This window comes from Amphiura filiformis, chromosome 18 (assembly GCF_039555335.1).
Source record: "Amphiura filiformis chromosome 18, Afil_fr2py, whole genome shotgun sequence".
NCBI lineage: Eukaryota > Metazoa > Echinodermata > Ophiuroidea > Amphilepidida > Amphiuridae > Amphiura > Amphiura filiformis.
The window spans coordinates 31,271,091-31,290,890 of record NC_092645.1 but is presented as its reverse complement, the minus strand read 5'-3'; the positions used below and the strand labels follow the sequence as shown (position 1 = coordinate 31,290,890).

The following is a 19,800-nucleotide window of genomic DNA, read 5'->3' as shown; positions in this document are numbered from 1 at the left end:
GTCGAAATATAATCACTCGGTGAAAGATGTATTGTTCCGGCTCGTGGAATGGAACAATCCATCTTTCACCTCGTGATTATAGTTCGACCATCAAACTCATAGACAGTTAATATTTGTATACTATGCTATTCTATTCTATTCTATTCTATGCTATGCTATGCTATGCTATGCTATGCTATGCTATGCTATGCTATGCTATGCTATGCTATTCTATTCTATTCTATTCTATTCTATTCTATTCTATTCTATTCTATTCTATTCTATTCTACAGACCCAAAATAATGAAGGTACCAGTTATTTTCACCACTGTTTAGTTATCGTAAACAAAGACAAATATGTCAAAATAAAGACCAGCAGTCATTACCCCTACCCTCTGATTTAAGACCTCGTTGTTGAAATTGGTTGATAATTAATGAAAAAGTGATCAAAAATTCAAGAAAGGAATAAAATCAAAACTTGCACTTTAATGTTCTAATCAATTGAGAGCACAGCGCCATAGTTCTATTGTTAGAGAACGTTTTGTGAACATATCAATAGGGCATCCAATGGAGGAATCTGCAACTTTTGAATTTTCACCATCCTTGGCATTTTGGATCATCGTGTCTTTATTTCTTGACCGATTTCAACGAATGAGGTCTTAAATCCGAGCTAAAAATGCGGCTATTTGCTGTTGGTTCTGATTATGACGTAATATGTCTTTGTTTAGGATATACAGGTGTGAAAATAACTGGTACATTAACTATTTTGCGATTTGTAATCAGTATTGTATTGAATTGCATTGTATTGTAATGTATTGCATTGCATTGCATTTTATTGTATTGTATTGTATTGTATTGCATTGCATTGCATTGTATTGTATTGTATTGTATTGTATTGTACTGTATTGTATTGTATTGTATTGTATTGTACTGTATTGTATTGTATTTGCTCCATGCCCGTATCTCATACAATTTTTACCATTGCTCTGATTGGATCAGACTATGTCACAAATATTTAGAGGTTTTCTTTTGTTAATTTAATAATTTACTTAGTGAAACCTTTTACTGTCACTCGCTCTTTCTTGTTGTTTTCTTTACAATGTGATGAATAATTTTCATGTGGTAAACTTGTCTAATTGTGTCTTTATTTTGTAGCTCAAGCTGATGGCCTAGTTTGTCGGCTAATGAATCCATGTCCGAGACAGAAACCCGCCATGTTTGAAATAAGCAAAGATGTCTGGGAAATACCGAGAAGGTCCATAAAATTAGAACGAAAACTTGGCAATGGGCAGTTTGGAGAAGTATGGGAAGGTAAGCTTGATTACTTTGTTTAAAGACGTCTTAAACAACTCCACAATATGATATCGAAGTAGACATCGACAATAAGTGGGCCTGTGGGTTAACAAAAAATGACATAATAACCTTATTTCGTCTTTTGTTTTGACAATTAGAGGCACGCCGATTTTTTTGTGTTTTAATTTCACAAGAGCAGAGTATAAAATTTTGAATATGGCACTTTTGACTCTGGCACATTTCTGCAAAAACTACCTGATGTATATTTTACGGTGTGTAAATCGTGTGGGTGCAAATTCATTGAATGAACTTGGCGACTTTACTTTGGGTGACTCTATGTAAAATCTATACCCCTTGTGTGGGAGATTAAGGTCATGTCTTCCAGCTTCTTCCATTATAGATTTCAACTTATGAGGACCAGAAATCATGAAAACCTGTATTTTTGAAAGAATGTCCGAGATCTGTTAAAATGGCGTTTGGAGTGACGATGTACTTGAATAGTAAACAGAAATTCTTTAACAGTCGCAAATAAAATAACGAATAAAAGAAGCTTTAAATTAAGACAACTATAAGAATCTATATATGACTATTTATGTGCATTTCTGTAGCTTGGCCAATGGTAAGTTGTGTTTTAATTAGGAAATCAAGACAGATAATCATGACCTTTTTGAGGTCAAATCGTAATCCTTTCTTGGGCGTTTCCATAAACGTTAATACCAAAGATGGTATGGCAGGTGGCACTAGGATAGGATCCACAACATGCTCATCTATCAGGGGCACAGTTCTTAAACCCCAATATATATTTGTACATTCATTAAATGACCTTTGAAAATTTGGGTACAAAAACTCATACTCTGCAACTTGAGGTCAAATTTTGGACTATGATTTATATAATTGAGGTTATTGGACTATGCCATTGGGATGAGGCTATTGTGGTCCATAGTGTGGATTGGATAGATACGCCCACATATCTCCTTAAGACAGATGGCGATGAAAGGAAAAGGAATAGCTTGAGAGATTATATATGTAGAACGACCTAATTCTGCCGCCACCTTGGGTGTTGGGTTTGGATTTAGAGTGATGATTATGGTTAAGGTATTATGGTTGGAATTAAGGTTTGGTGATATAAATTGTATAACTCGTAATGTTAGGGTAGGAGATAATTGTTAGGGTAAGGATTGTGGTTGGGTCATGTTGGTTAGGATTAAGAACGCTGGGTAAGAAGCCGTTTTGGTAAGTTTTTTTACCCAACATTGGGTAAATGTTACCCAAAATCGGGTTATTTTCAGTAATTTACCCAATGTTGGGAAAAATATTACCCAATATATAAAAAAAACCTTACCCATCCCATGAGGGTTGTTCATATGACACCCCTGCAGCGGTTGGGTAAAACTACCCAACTTGGGTAAAATTTTACCCAAAGTTGGGTAAAAATACCATTTTACCCAACCGCTGGGTGCCATGTGAACAACCCTCGTGGATTGGGTAAGGTTTTTTAAAATTATATTGGGTAATATTTTTCCCAACATTGGGTAAACTACTGAAAATACCCCAATGTTGGGTACAATTTACCCCAGTGTTGGGGTTATAACGCTGTTCTATTACAGTGTATTATGGTTATGGTTAAGTTTAAGAGATTAGACAATAATTCAAAATATATTCCTAATATTGTTGTGTTAGGGTTAGAAATTATGGCAGGAGTGACAACCAATATTCTAAACTTACTCTCATTATTCAACACAATTATTTTAAATTTTCTTTAAATCTACGTTTACTGTGAAATATACAAGATGCAAGTGCTTAACATGTATCATGTATATTTAGTAGTTTGACCTGTACGTCAAGTAAACTCCGCCCCAGTGGGTTGGAGGAGTCATACCTCTTGGAGACAGTGTCTCAATCAAAAATAAATTTCTTAACTTTCCAAATTATCACTAAATAATGACTTTAATACAAAAAAACCACACACCAAAACAACAATATATTCAGCGTCGCCTTAAAATACCGCCATGTCGACTGCAATTATTATTACCATGGGATAATATGATAGTAAAAATCCATCTTTTCCTGAGAGGGTCTTCCTAAGTGATACTTCAAAATTTGGGTGTGGTTCTAAACTACGTCAGGTGTGGATGAAGTTGCAAAAACGTAAATACAATATTTGTAGAATTATAAATTTGATACATTCATGCATTCCAATGTTTGGAATAAAAGTTTTTGGACCTGGGGTTCTTGAATCCTTTTTGTGAAAGGCGTAGACATAAATTAATTAATTTGAAATGCCATACATTGTTTCTTTAGCATCCCAAGCTAATTTTCAACATTTTTATTTTTAATGGTAAATATTTCATTTCAATGACTAAATTTAATTTATAGACTTTTTATATAAAAGTGCTATTGTATTGTTTGTTTACTTATTGTTATATATGTAACCTGATTTAAATTCTATGTTGCACAACGTGAAAGTAGAAACTGTATAATTGAATCAAACTTACTTTTGTCCAAAGTAAAACACACTAGCTTCGATTTAAAACTTTTTTTTAATTTCGCAAATGAAAACTGGTTATAGTAATTAGAAATCATTTTCTACAGAAGCATCAAAACACATCCTATTGGTTTGCTCATTTCATCCAATAAGATTTAAAATCCACACTACCCCTGTGGACGATTTTGGAAATGTCTTCCACAGGGGGAATATGTTTTTTCAAATGTAATCATGGTAATTGGTCAGGGTTAACCATTTTGAAGCTCATACTCCCTCTTTATTTTTTTCTTTACATAAATTTTTCACAGCTGGAGTGAGTATTTCAAATGGAAGTTACCCAATTGTCTATTCTATTTGAAACTCATACTCCCTCTGTGGAAGACTTTAGCTAAACCTTCCACAGTGGTAGTGTGGATTTTAAATGGAATAGCTTATTGGATGCAATGAGCAAACCTTGGGATATGTTTTGGTGCTTCTGTATTAAAGATTTTGAATCTGACTAGATCCTGTTTTATTGAGCGGTTTCATTTGCGAAATTAAAAATAAAATAAATCGAAGCTAGAGTGTTTACCTTGGGCAAATATAAGTTTGATTCAGTTATACAGTTTCTACTGTCACGTTGTGCAACATAGGATTTAAATCAGGTTCCATATATAACAATAAGAAAACAATAGAAATAATCAGCGACAGCTGTTGCTAGCACTTTTACATAAAACTGTTTTAATTTCCTATAATGACGTCGATAACTTGGGTGGGGTAATGGATTAATATTGTTTTAATTAATGCATTATGTTTATTATATTAATCAAGATATTTCAGCACAAATACCATGATTACGATATAATAATTATACGACGTGTTTCATAAGCTAAGTTTTCCTTTTATTAATGATATTATTTGTTGACCGCCTCCTCTTTGTATTTGCTTCAATATGCAACAGTGGCGTGGGTGGGGGGTTGCCAGCAAGCATTAGTTCTGCTAAATTTTGTCGGGATCATTTTGCGAGCAGCGCGCAAAAATTTTCAGCTTCATACTCAACGTCAGTTTTACGAAGACACATTTCATTGTATTGTGTGTTAATTTACAACGCTATCACTCAAAGATTTTTCATACATTCAATGTAAATAATTAATATGTAAATTTTACTTGAAAAAACACAAAATGAACATCCCATGATCGCGCCTTTTTACAGAACTTTGGCAAACAAGAAATCTTAATCCCTAAACATGCCCCAGAACCCTCATATTTTGTGCTTTACCACCTAAACTCTTGATGTAATGTGCCTTAATCCATTTTGAAAGTGTGCTTCAGAAATATTGTCACGTGTCTTGCAAAGGTTAAAAAGAAATCCAAGATTTTCGAAATATCATCCACAGGGGGAATATGTGTTTCAGATGTAGTTGGTCAGGGTCAAGATTCATCATTTTGAAACCAATACTCCCCCTTTATCATGGCTTTACATATATTTTCCACGAGTGGAGTGATTATTTCAGTTAGAAGTTACCTCAATTTGCTACTCTATTTGAAACTCATACTCCCTCTATCGAAAGCTTTAGCTAAATCATCCGCAGGGGTAGTGCTGAATTTAACTGGAATAGTCCATTTGTGGAAGAAAGTAGGCTATTAATTTCCCCACATTAATTACAGTAATTCATTTATAACATGACATGAAGTTATTTGCTTGTAATCACTAATGAAGGCCTAACGACGTCATTGTAGACCTTGGATTGAACAGGATGCTTGCAGATTTGAAACTGATATTTTATCGAAATAAACAGATTTGGAGTCAAAGGATTAAAATTCTCAAGAACATTCAGTTATTTTTTACATCAATTGGGCGAATTCGTATTGGGTTTCCTTTCTGCTTTCGTGGTAATTTCAACTTCCAACTCCTTATTCATAACATACAAGGTTCTCATTGTCGTCTATTCGCTGTAGAAGTGACGTAATAAATCAGATTAACTACCATAGCAATATATGAATACAATTTTGACTATATCGCCCTGCACTACAGGCAAGTTGTACTCATCAACCGTGCATGTCTGCAATCATGGATTATATACAATACTGCTCTTTTCAAAGATACTAATCTTACAGGTGCGAGTGATCAGCATGATATGGTTCAATGTATAGGTACCTCGTGAACGTTGTAGTACAGGGCGAGATTGTCAAAAATTGTATTCGTCTATTGCTATGGTAATTATCTAATTATTACGTCACTTCTAGGGCGAATACTGTTGGCACTAACATGGCGACCCATATCACAACATGCCTCATTATACTGTCAGCACAATAAATAGGGTAACAGTTCATGAAATATTACCTTATAGACGAATCCATTTTCACGCATTCCTACATCTCAATGGCAGCCATAACTGGGTCCCCTTTTAGGTCTATTCCACCTGAAATGTGAAATGATGTGGCCTTGCATGGCAGGGATATTAAACTGCATTCCATCACCCGTATTACACGTAGACAAAAGAAAGATGAAAGTTTACAACACAATACAATTCAACATCGATTTTTAAGCGGATTTTTAAATCCACCCAATTGGGCAGTAACACAACCAGTTTGGTGCAGACGGGACCCAGTAATGGCCGACTGAATTCTGACCATCACTTGGCTCGTTGGATTCGTCTATAGCCAAAGTGAGGGTTGATTTCGAAAATCAAGGTGACCATAATGACCACAAGGATGTTTTCTTTAATTTGAGATATTGGTGACGGCAAATGATGCCAGAAATAACCTATGAAACTAAAACTGATGGAAAGTACAAATTCAAAATTTGCAAACTATTGATTTGTACACATCATGCAATATCGTAAGTTTTACTTTCCGTCAACACATTAGGAAACGAATTTGGAGAAAACCTTCTGTTAATAAAATACTATGCTGAGCCACCAGCCTGGGTGGCTCACGCTCCAATAATTTCAGATGATTGAGCTCAGTAATACATCAAAGAATGTCTTCCAATTCATGAAAACAAATAGATAATCAGCTCATCGGATTAAAAGCTTAGAAGGAATGTCTTGCTGCTCAGCGAGTGTTTGTAATTATCAGGTTTTCTCTAATGATAAACGTTTACCGAAGAAAGCCCTCATTTTCACTGTACTCACCCGTGATGAAATATTGAATAAGGATATTATCATGTGCACAAAACCAATAGGGGCCAACAGGGATCCAAGTTTTGTACCTTCTATCTGCCCATAACTTAGTCTGCATGCCGTCACCAATATCTCAAACTTAAAGAAAACATCCTTGCTGTCATTGTGGTCATCTTGATTTTTGAAACCGACCCTCACCTTTCCTATATAGTTATGATTCATTCACGGCTATCCTACTTCTTGTGCTGACTGAATGCAACTTGGAAAAAGACTCGTGCGTTCATTTTAATTGATGGTTAGCTTGGGTGGGAAAATGGGTTCTGTGTGAGCTTTTTCGGTGCTACCTTCAGGTAAACATTATCACGAATTCTAAGATTTGGTTTTAGGGTTTAGGGTTAGAGCTTAGGGTTAGGATTAGGGTTAGGGTTTAAGTAAAGGTTAGGGTTAGAGTTAGAGTTAGAGTTAGGGATATAAACATTTTGTGATGCTTACATGAGTATAAGACCGCTTTTTCGAACAATTAGTAAATAGCAATAATATAATATTTGGTAACTTTCCTGTTACTCGTTTGACTTACCGACTGACCATTCAACGTGATAATGACCAATACATATTCGGTGATTTGCTCATCCGGATGATCTTGAAAATCATCAAAATTCATATTTTGGTTCCTTTGTCATTGTCATAGATGTGCTAACATAGCCCTGTATTTAATTCAAAATAAGGCATTTTACATGAATTTATAATTTATATACTAACAGTATTATAAATTAGCTACATGTATTTGAATGGGGGCCTCAACTTTATACTGCTGTTTCATTCGTTTTTGCCAAATTTATAATTTAAAAATACCACATGACAATTTGAATGACTTATCCTTTACTTTTAAGCAATTTATAAATAATTCTAAATATTTTTACGCTTGCGCTGGGATCACAGAATGGGTAGGCCTGCTGATGTTTTTGACTTGTTTTATATATTGATTGTGCTATTTTTCTTGCATGGTGCAAATAAATAGTACCGGTACATTTATTCACTGGATTGCATCCCCCACAGTTTTAATAAACATCTCAAAAAAAGTAACTAACCCCCCTTAAATAATGACCATTATTCAAAAACTGGTGATTGTATATATTACAAATCTCTAAATGGTTTGGAAGCAGAATTTATTTCTGCACATTTTGACACCTCATTTGCAGCAATTGACTAAATATTGACGTCACAGCGTACATTTAAATCAATGTAACCCAAGATTTGAAAGTTGCAGTAAATTGTATTGATTTTGTATTCAGTGTAATGGAAGGAAATATGTGTAATGATATCTGTTTGTTTTTGTATTGTAAAAATTTGTATGTAAATTTGTACATTAAATTGACCGGTGTTTTATTGTTTTCTGGGCTATCATATCCAACGCATTTTACAGATTTGTAATACAATAACCCCTTTTTTGAATAAAGGGGTTAGGTACTTTTTTGAGATGTTTATTTTACACAAGTGTTTATATCACTTGATATTCTTTGCACTCTCTGTACTTGAGTATTATTGGAGACCTTTCAAACAAATTGAGTTTATCTGGATGAACTTATTAAACATAATTAAATTTACCTTATGTTTTATCTGTGTTTTACGCCCTTATTTAAGGTACATGGAACAGTAAGGTCAAAGTAGCTGTTAAAACGTTAAAAGAAGGTGCTATGGATCCAACAGCTTTTCTTCAGGAGGCCAATATTATGAAGAAGATGAGGCATCCTAAACTAGTAGCACTGCTTGCTGTATGCTCTGAAGGGGTGAGTACAGTGAGTTCAGCGGGGGTGAGTAAACTTGATAAACCTGTATCAAGGTACATGGAACAGCAATGTAAAAGTAGCTGTTCAGTGGGGGTGAGTAAACTTGATAAACTTGCATCAAGGTACATGGTTGTTTGCTGTTCCATGTACCTTGATATCCTTCATGTGAAATGATGGAACTCGATATAGGATGCAGCTTGATTGTCACAGAATACGAAAAAGGTCGATTAAAAACGCTCTAAAAATGCATGTTTTTGGCCCTTATTTCCAAAAAAATTTACCAAATATTAAAATTTTACTCTAGGAATAACTAAAGGATTAGGATTTAATGTTTCATCTGGCAAAACAGGATAATATTTTTTTAATCAAAAAAATTTTGGGATATTTTTGTACAGTACCGGTAATAATTTTGCCTTCTACTAGCATATTGTAGGGAAAAGTGTATCACTGTATGTAGATGATAAGATGGGATAAAACTCATTATTATTAATCAGTATTATTCTGCTTTCCACTATTATGAATAAAGAGAGCCCTTATATTTTTTTTTATTTTTTGCTCTGGATTAATTGGCACATGTTTTGAGGTACACATTAGGGCCTACACAATCTGCAAAGGTTTACAACTGTACAAGCACAGTTCATTATAATTACCAGAAAAAGAAAGTGAATGAGTTGACCGAACACCCGGGAGGGGGCACTTCAATTTGAAATGGATATAGGTGTAGGGCTGGCACTTTCGCACTAAGGGGCATTCGGTGAGAGCAAAATGTAAAAAATATGGGGTCATTGGGTGAGAGCATGATTTTTGGCATTCGGTGAGAGCAAAATGTAAAAAAATATGGGGTCATTGGGTGAGAACATGACCTTTTTTTAAATGGAATCTTTGGGTGAGAACCAAAACAGCGCCACAGAAACCTCGAAAATCGAATTTCTAGTTCTAAATGGCTTAAAATTTCTTTGTTTTTCAAAATAAGTAACAAAATCAGTGCAGTGATAAATGAAATTTGCTGTTCAAATTGAACTTGTAAGGGTCTTTGGGTGACAGATCAAATGGAGAAATAAGGGGTCTTCGGGTGACAGAGCATGTGTTCGTAAAATAATATGGGGTCTTTGGGTGACAGCGATGCCGAAAAAGGGGGGCTTAACAGCCCTACATACGCGTCACCTCCAAAGTTGGAGTGCCCCCGAACCGAACACAAATTGTCTGATGTTCAATTTATTTGGATTCCTTTTACGAATCAATCTACACGGTATAAATAACTACAATTATAATGTAACTTCTTTCAGCATTCCATTTATTTTTATTTCGGTTTTTTTTTCTTACTAGGAGCCTATATACATAGTAACAGAATTAATGACACATGGTTGCTTATTAGATTATTTACACGAAGGCGAAGGAAGAAATCTAAGGGAACAAGAACTTATTGATATCACTGCACAGGTAAGATGCATGCAATATTCAAATTACTGTGAGATTTGACCAATTAAATGGTCGGTGTCTTCTTACTTTGTAAAGAACGATGCAGTTCATTGGTCAATGAAATAAGTATAATTGAAAATGATGGAGGAATGTATTAAAAGGGCATTTCGTGATCCACAGCCTCATCCCCCCACTTTTCTCAAAAAAAGTTGAGATTTTTATATCACTGGAAACCTCTGTTTATGTACAAAATACTTCTTGCAGATTAATTCGTTTAACAAAGATATCGCGAAATTTGAATTTCGTTCTGGTGCACCAGAACGAAATTACAACGTATTGTCTATGGAGCATTGTAATACACATAATCATGCATAACTCGCAAACGCAATATCGGAATCAACTGGAATTTTGGGAATATGCTTTTTTCGTGGATATGTCATAAAAAGAGGATGATAGGATCACGAAATACTCCTTTAAGGGATGAAAAACTCATTGATGCAAAAATGCAAATTATTTTGAGATTTAACCAATCAGATGGAATGTTTCTTCTTACTTTGAAACAAACAACTATAAAATGAACTTGTTTTTGCATCATATTTGAATATGTAAATAAGCTAATATCAAAATGAAAAGTTAAAATTATTTTCATCGTATAAATTATTATTCTATTCTCTCGCTTTAACAAAACTATACCATGATCAACAAAAACAGTAGCAAAATAGACTACTATAGCAGCTATATCTTACATGCTATCTTAAGTAAAGTCTGACCTCAAGCCAGCTGTACAGAACTTAAAACAAACTTTGCAAACCAAACAAAATGTAATCCAATGAAAGGTCATCACGCATGCGTTTTTCACACCAGTCTACACCCGACTTCCGTTTGTATGTTCCAAGTGTCAGAATGGGATTATTTCCCCTTAATGCACAAGTTCGCATTGTGAAGCGCGGGTATCAGCAAGATATGTAGTATGGCTTGTGGGTTAGGAAGGGGAAATGCGGGGTATTTCCTAAGTGGTTGGGGAGGGGGAAAGGGATGGATGCTTAATCGGATACATAGAGACGGGATATTGCTTTGACTGATTAGCGTGACTAGTGCGAGTCTTATATGATAATATGCCACAATAAAGCCAGCCAGTGTGTAAAATTCAGACAAGATTGGTGTTTGCGCGCTGTAACTTAAAGTGTCTAGTTTATCAGTGGACAAAATTTCCAAGGTCAGTGGCAAAATTGGAAAGTCGTCCAGCTATAAAAAAAAAACCCGCTACCAAACCAACTTTACCGGGACGTTGCAGTTGTAATGCTGAAATTGGGCCAAATTTAAGGACAATTGTAGCCTAAAAAGTACGCACTTGTAAACTACAAACATGACAAAGCGTGATCGAGTTTGATTGACAGATGACGTCAGACGCAAATTAGTCTTTTTAATTATGTCTTTTAAAATTATACCACTTATGAACACTGCAATTATGGACACTTTTGGGCCTCATTACTGCTAAATTGTTGATCATAATTATTTAGAATGGGGATGAATTCAACTGTTCAGTATTGGAGAAAATCATAAAAACAAAATTTTGACCCAAATTGGTTTCGACAGCATGACAAAAAATTCTTCATTATTTATGAACCCATTTATATATATATTATTATTATTTTTAAAATTTTGACCAATAATTTTGACTTTTTAATAATTAATATAATGGTTGAAAATGCTCAAATTCAACTCTTCCAAGAAATGGATTATTAAATCATCACATGAAAATTTTGAAAACCTAATAAGAAACAAACATTTTACTGAAATATTTTTTTCTGTGCTATTACTGCTATACAAATAATGTTGGGTCAAAATCACGCTTTCTGTGATTTTCCCCCAAAACGGTTTTTTACATAAATCTGATGTTACATTTAGATTATTCAACATCTATTCAATCTAAATATGCATACTTAAGAGTTGTAATTCAATATAATTATTTTTCAATGGAAGAGCACTCTTTCAGCGTGGGAAGAATAATTTGTAATGAATGTGGGGTAATCATGAAAGGAACTAGGCCTAATCAACTGAAACCAATTATGCAGTTTAATAATTTTTCAATAAAAGATCACTCTTTTGGCTTAGATAGAATAATTTGTAATTTCTGAATGTAGGCTAATTAAAGGACTAATCAACTGAAACTAATTAGGCATTGTTGCAATTGATTCTCCTGACACAAACAAGCATCTGAGTTATATATTAGCAAAGACAGATATAAAAAATTTTTATCGCGTCTGACGTAACTGTCGATTACGATCCTTGATTGGTTAATAGCGCGTAAAAGGAAGGCTGATTTATGTGGTGCCGATCGGAGAAAAGGAATAGCAGTAAATGGCGAAAAATTACATACTTTTACAAGGCAAAAAGCAACATTTCTAGGCATTGTTGACATGGCACCTTTGCGAAAGAAAGTTTTCTGTGGTGCAAAATTAACAATAAGGCTCCCGGTTATACCGCTTCAGCAAGTTATCATCACGACATTTGTAAACAAACCGTGCTTGAGTTTGATTGACAGATGACGTCAGACGCGATAAAATCTTTTTATTTCTGTCTTTGATAATGAGCCTACACAATTTTATTGAGAAACTACAGACACCTTCAATGGCGTAGTGTCATAGGGGAAAAGCCTAATCGATTTGAAAATATAGAAAATTGATCCTGATCGACTCTACATTTATTATCATAATTACTAAATGTACAATCGAATAGACTGCGAATTAATATTTTCTATTTTCATAAACAAAAACCTCTAAAAAGTTCAAAATAAAGGTATAATTGGAGCCATTTGGTGCATTTTTAAAGCATGACAAGGGTCTAGAATAGAGATTTGATTATTTATGTTCACCCAGACATGTTATGGATTTGATTAAAGTGGAGGGGCCAGACCCAGGTTGAAAAAGTGGAGGGCCACTGCCCCGGTTCCGCCGCCGATGCCTCTATTTTAGGGACGTTGCAATACGGTAGGACCAATACATGTGTTGCAGAAATAGCGGATTGGTGTAGATAAACATATTTGTAGGTAATAGAAATCGTGAGCAACTACAACTTGTTTAACCCCATGAGAACTACCTGCCGATTAGCCAAAAAGAAGTTTTCATTATCAATTGGACCAATCAGCAACATTGTTAGAATATTAATTTCACCACGCAAATAAATTGGGGTGAATTATTTGCATAGCTCCATTCTGATTGGTGATTAAAGTGAAGATATCATGTAATTGACCAATCAGAGGCAATGTTAGATCGGCAGGTAGTGTTCAAGGGGTTAACTTACTTGTATGTTTTCCAAAAATTTAGTATTATGACATGTATCAGGTCAATGTCAATCCATGTTTTTTTCTGAAAAAAGATAAATATCCTTCAATAAGCAAATACAAACCTACACAAAAAGAACAAGAATCAAAACAAGACCCACGCAAAGAAAAATCACCTTTTATTATTTTCAATGTGCTGTTTCTCCATAGTGTGTTAATATAAAACTGCTTGTGACAAATAATCAGATGGATTAGCTGATTACAAAATGTTTACACGGACATGTTGTCAAATTTTGTATCTATAATGAGCTATTTAGCCTAATGCTTCCACAACTAATTAATTAGTTGTGCACAAATCATGTATCATACTTGTTACCATGGTAATAAGGCAAACAGATGTCATGCCGTTCTTTTTTCCTAATTACCCGAATTAAAATAAAAGGGAACAACGACACAGATTTATCCAAAGTAATTTTACATGACTGGACTCTTTCACGATATATAATGGAAAATAAATTATAATTTGGAACAGACAAGACCTTTTGTTTCTCTTCAAAAAACAATGTGATTGTTGAAACTAGAAATTGGGTTGCATTTTGGCATTCCTCAAGTTCCCAACAAACACGAGAATGTTCTTAAAACGTTTATTGAAAACATTTTAATAACATTTAAATGTCAAGTTAAGGGATCTGGAATGAGCGTTTTGAGCGTGTCGACAGTATTTTTGTGGGACATGAGAGCACATCAGACATATCGAATTGCATTCTGAATACGAAGAATGTCTTTCTGATATCAAATAATTTTCATTTTTGAAATTACGATATAATACAAATTTTATGACAAATTATTAATATAACCGTCCTCGAAGTAAATTTTATAAATCTAATGACATATTCTTAAAGTGTATGTAGCTGGGAGGAAAAGCCGACGATCAATTGAAAATTTTGACCTTTCATATTGCAGTTATAGATTTTTTTCCCCAAAAGACCTAATTTTTTTTGGTGTTATGGGAAAAAAACATATCTTCAATACGAAAAGTCAAAATTTTCAATTGATCGTCGGCTTTTCATCATCTCACCTACATACACTTTAAGTATAAGATTTATAAAGTTTACTTCAAGTACTGTTAAATATCAAAATATCGATTTTTAATAATTTGCCATAAAATGTGTATTACATTGCGAATTTCAAAAAAGGACGTTCTTCGTATTCAGAATGCAATTCGATATGTTCATACCCCACCCCTTAAAGAGCATGAATACGTTTTTAAAATGTTACATTTTTGCAAAAAATTTCGTCAACATTTAAAGAATATTCTGCAGCGTTTTGCATTACGTTTTCAACAATGTTTTATGAATGTGTTATAAAACCCTTCATATAACCAGGCATTGATACCTTTTTTGAAAAAAAACCCCCAAAACACATTGTGCGTTATTTGCTGGGTTAGTACTAAGTTAAACAAAGTAAATATTATTGAAACATTTTCATCATAATGGTTGGATATTGATTGAGATGGGATTGTTTCCTATTTAATGCACTTTGTGAAAGAAATGGTATTGTATAAAAAATATAACGATATATTTTAAGCTGATTTTGGATATGCAACAATATTTTTTAAATGTTACTATATACACAGTTTATATACAGGGTGTCCCTGAAAAAAAAAATTACCGGGCGAACAAATTTGAATGTAAGTCGAGAAATAGACATCAGAATCCAAAAATCTAAACATCATCGTGTAGCCCATCGTATTCTGCATCTTATACGCCAATTACGTTGGAATCGGTTGACTGATCGCGAAGAAATGAGCGATTACATAACGCATGTATCAATTCACTTCATTCCAAGTTTGAAAGAAAGATCATTCAGCATAATGCACACTAGTTGTTAACTGTCAATGGACTCCATATTTTCTTCTGTGAAATCCTCGGTTTTTAAACAATCTGTTTCTTGCAAAACATTTAATTAGGTTTTGTTCAAATTTGAAAACCTGCATGATATTGAAAATGAAAGCTTGCATATAAGATGATGCTCGGTACTTGTAAATATATATTTTTCGTTAATGTTGCATAAAGAATTATTGCATAAAGAATTCCAGCTGGCTTAAAAATTTCTCACACACATTAATGTTTTTAGATATATTTCCAAGAAATTGTAATGCAAAGTTTAAATCTTTTAAAACTTAAACAGTAATGATGTTGCATGGTATCAAAAATCACACGTAAGGCTGTAAGCACTTGATCATTGTTATTCTTGTCTCAAATGTTGGTTGGAAAGTTAAAATATAACATATTTGCACAACATAAAGAATTGAAGTTGGAAGGCTTCCAATTGCAGAAATCAAAGTTTTACGGATAAACTGTTATTCATCTTCAGTGAAAGCATGAATGACATAACACCGTCCGATTTAAATATGGACTAAATTGAATGAGATACACACACTTTAGGCAGCGGTGAGCGAGTATGAAAAAAGTGTCTGTTGATCAAACTTGGGATGAACTGAATTGATGCACACATTATGTAATCGTTCATTTCTTCGCAACCAGTCAACCGAATCAAATAAAATGTTTGTATGTGATGCACAACAAAATAAGCTATGTGCTACATTTTAAATTGTTTGATTCTGATGCCTATTTCTCGACTTACGTTCAATTTTATTTACTCGATAATTTTTTATGGGACACCCTGTACGATTAAATCTGCAATTTGTTTTTCATTTATATATTTATCAGTATGATATCGAAATAAGATAGCTGTACTCTATAAATATAAAAGAGTGAAAAAGAAAGAATTCCACTCTAAAATGGTGCCTCTCAGTGATGATTCCAATGCAGTGAAGTAAAGAGTGGGAATTGTGTGGGAAAAGAGTAAAAAGACACTCTAAAACGAGTGAATATAAACTGGCCTAAAAAGGAACTTATAATTTTTCACAAGGTCATATCTTAAAATCCTGTCCATAAAACTGAACAAAATTACACACAAAATGCATGAAAAATACAACACAACATATCGAGCTAGTCAAGGGAAACCAAAGTTAACACCCGCAGTCAAAAAAGAAAATATTATTTTCTTCTGATATTTGACCGTAAAAAGGTCTAATAGTATCTTTTTAGCATTTATAATTGAATCTTTGCACTTCTAAATAAATCAATTTACAGCAAAGAATTAAAAGAATAGGAATTATGACGACAGCAAATCAGTAATAATTGTATAATACAAAGATGAGCATACGAAATAGATGAATATGAATTTTGGATTATTTTTAATTGTCTGAGTATTTTAATAGGCAAATGGGTCTAAAGTGTAGGTCGGCTGTGTAAGTTGGCGCGATCTTTTGTGCGTAATTACAGTGGGCCAGGGGATTTACTCTATCGTTATAAAAATATTTGAGGAAATCAAAGAATTCTTGGAGTAAAAATTGTAGTGTAATGATTGACAGACACTATTTCAATCAATAACAAAAATAATTTTTGTAATCGATCAAAAAACAAATGTTTTATATCAATTTTGCAGTTAGCCTGAATCCGTAAATATGGCGCCTCTCGCCCCTTTTTAGGTCAATGCTGATTGTGCAGTGAACCATTGTTGCAAAAAACTCCAGAGAAAGAATGAGGCCATATACTTTTGAAACATCTTTTGTTAATTTCACATGATAATGCAATGAAGTCCCACCAAGCCGTGGAAACTATTCTTATTTTCATAATGCATGATTGCATTCCGAAATGAGTCATTTGTCGGTAAATCATATATATTGTATCCTTAACACACAAAAAATGCACGAAAAACACAACACTGCTTAAAGTAACATAAATAATATCGAGCTAGTCAAGAGAAACAAAATTTAACACCCACAGTAAAAAAAGAAAATATCATTTTCTTTTTTATATTTGACCGTTAAATGGTCTTATTGTATCTTTTAGCATTTCTAATTGCATCTTAGCATTTCTGAATAAAGCAATTTACATAAAAGATTAAGAATGGGAATTATAACAGCAAATCAGCTATACAAAGATGAGCATACGAAATTCAGTAAGCCAAAGAATTAAGGTACCAGTTGTGTTCACCCCTGTATTATACCCTAAATAAAGACAAATATGTCAAAAAAAGCAAAAACAAGCAACCAATACTTGTACTCTTCAGCTCTGATTTAAGACCTTATTTGTTGAAATTGGTTGAGAATTAAAGAAATGGTGATCTAAACCTAATGATGAAACGAAATCAAAAGTTGCACTTTCGTGTTCTAACCAATGAAAGCACTAGTTTTCGCATGCTAATCAATGGAAGCACGGTCCTAGTTCTCTTGTTTGCGAATGCTTTCTGTACAAATCAATAGGGCATGGAATGGAGAAAACTGCAACTTTTAAATGGCCATCTTCCTTGGCTTTTTGGATCGTCGTGTCTTTATTTCTTGAACAATATCAACGAATGAGGTCTTAAATTCGAGCTAAAAGATGCAGCCATTGGTTTAGGATATACATGGGGTGAACATAACTGGTACCTTAATTTGTTGGCTTACTGTAGATGAAGATGAATTGTTGGATTATTTTTAATTGTCTGAATATCTTAATAGGCAACTGGCTCTAAAGTGTAGGTGCGCTGTGTAAGTTCTGTTTAGTGTCTTGTAGGCAAGTTAAAAAGTCTTGTCCAGTGTGATCCTTTCCTTCACATGAAGGCAAAGTAGCTCATCGATGAGAGGAGTCAAATCTTAATCTGTAGCCAGGGTTACACCCGCTCGCATGACAGAAAGAGTTGATATAGTTTAGAAGTTGCATTTGAATACGCGACATAACAGTTTCTGTAACGTCTTCATGCTGCGACCATCGCCATTAATTGTGAACCTGTATAGTTATATTTCGCAATATCCTGGTACGATGTCAAAAGTTGTGGCAGCTCATTGTATGGTAACATTGCTGTAGGTTATCATTAGGGAGGACAGTTTTTATGGTCTACTGAGCTCAGCAATGGTTTGCTGTCTTCGATAGCGCATTGTATCGGAGAGGTACCTGGCTTTTATCAAAGCCCAAACCCATTAAAGCCTGTAGCAAACTCTTTTAGGCTCCGCTCAATTGACAACTCTGCTCCGATACAACGCATTGACCAAAATATCGATCGAATAAATTTTACGACCATGCTTGAATTAACAACCCCTTGAAACCTAATTACACCACTTTATGTAAACATAAACTTACACACATTATTTACTTTCTATTGACCACAGACACGACCCGAGACATGCATATTTAATGACCACTTGAGTAGTTGATGAGTGGGTCGTTATGTACTTACTGAACACAAAGGAAATTGATTTTGGTTTTACCATCGACCGTGTTTATAATCCTGCTGCTCTGCTGAACGCTCCGATAGATATCAGCAAACTTGTATACTGTTCGTTTGTTCCTATCGAACGCTCAAGCGTACATGAACCATTATCGAAGACAGCAAAGCATTGCTGAGCTAAGTAGACCATAAAAACTGTCCTCCCTTAGGAGATGTTAGCTTTCTTCTACTCACCAGTAAGACATCAACTTGCATTGTAATAACAGTAAAGGCTATAAAGAGAAAGCTAACTGATTTGTACTGTCACTATAATGAAAGACCGAGATAAATATAATTTATCGCGTCAGATGTCACTGTCAATTACGATCCTTGATTGGTTTACACAGGTTAAAAGCGCGTAAAAGGAAGGCCGATTTATCTAGTGCCAATCGGAGAAAAGGAATAGCAGAAATGGCGAAAAAGTACGTACTTTTACAAGGCAAAAAGCAACTTTTCTAGGCATTGTTGACATGGTGCCTTCGCGAAAGAAAGTTTCCTACTAAAGACCTAACTTTTCAGATGGTTTGTAAGTTTGAAGGTGCAAAATTAACAATAAGGCGCCCGGTTATACCGCCGCGTTCAGCAAGTCATCATCACGATACTTGTAAACAAATCGTGCTCGAGTTTGATTGACAGATGATGTCAGACGCGATAAATTCTTTTTATCTCTGTCTTTCATTAAAGTAACTGTTTCAGAAGCTGCGTACAAAATGACGTAACTTACCAAACAAAACTGCACATTCCACCCTAAACCCTTCATTCACTAAACTATAAAGCAACGGGTTACAAGCGTGGTTTATAATTATAAAATCGTGAAAAAAGTGTACAAATTCATCGCCAAAAAATACTGAAATGGAGTACATCCAATATGTCAGAATACACATGACGCTGGCGACGCACAAGACCGTTTTGACTTTAACATATACTTGTCTTCTTTCGATTTCCTGATCTTCATGGCTAAGTTGCGACATCATACTTGAGATTGAGCGGCGCAATTTCGGAGCATCTTGCGTTGTGGGTTCTGCCGAATCTGGCTGGTGAAGCTTTTTGTCATTTTCAGTGATAACTACACCAGGTATTTGTTGCCAGCTATCTTCTGGTAGATTGCGAGCTTGATGAACGCTTACATAGTTGT

At 34.3% G+C, this 19,800-nt stretch overlaps 1 protein-coding gene across 3 annotated transcripts in view; it reads left to right on the top strand.

Annotated features, from left to right (window-relative positions):
* Positions 1-19,800, top strand: part of LOC140140117 (tyrosine-protein kinase Yes-like) — a 68,518-nt gene that overhangs the window by 37,940 nt on the left and 10,778 nt on the right. For 2 of the 3 annotated variants that reach the window (XM_072161950.1, XM_072161948.1), the window contains 3 exons: positions 1,134-1,289; positions 8,502-8,671; positions 9,974-10,087. In XM_072161950.1, the coding sequence (XP_072018051.1) occupies positions 1,134-1,289; positions 8,502-8,671; positions 9,974-10,087 (440 nt within the window). The remainder of the gene's footprint in view (positions 1-1,133; positions 1,290-8,501; positions 8,672-9,973; positions 10,088-19,800) is intronic. The other variant, XM_072161949.1, reaches the window with a different exon arrangement.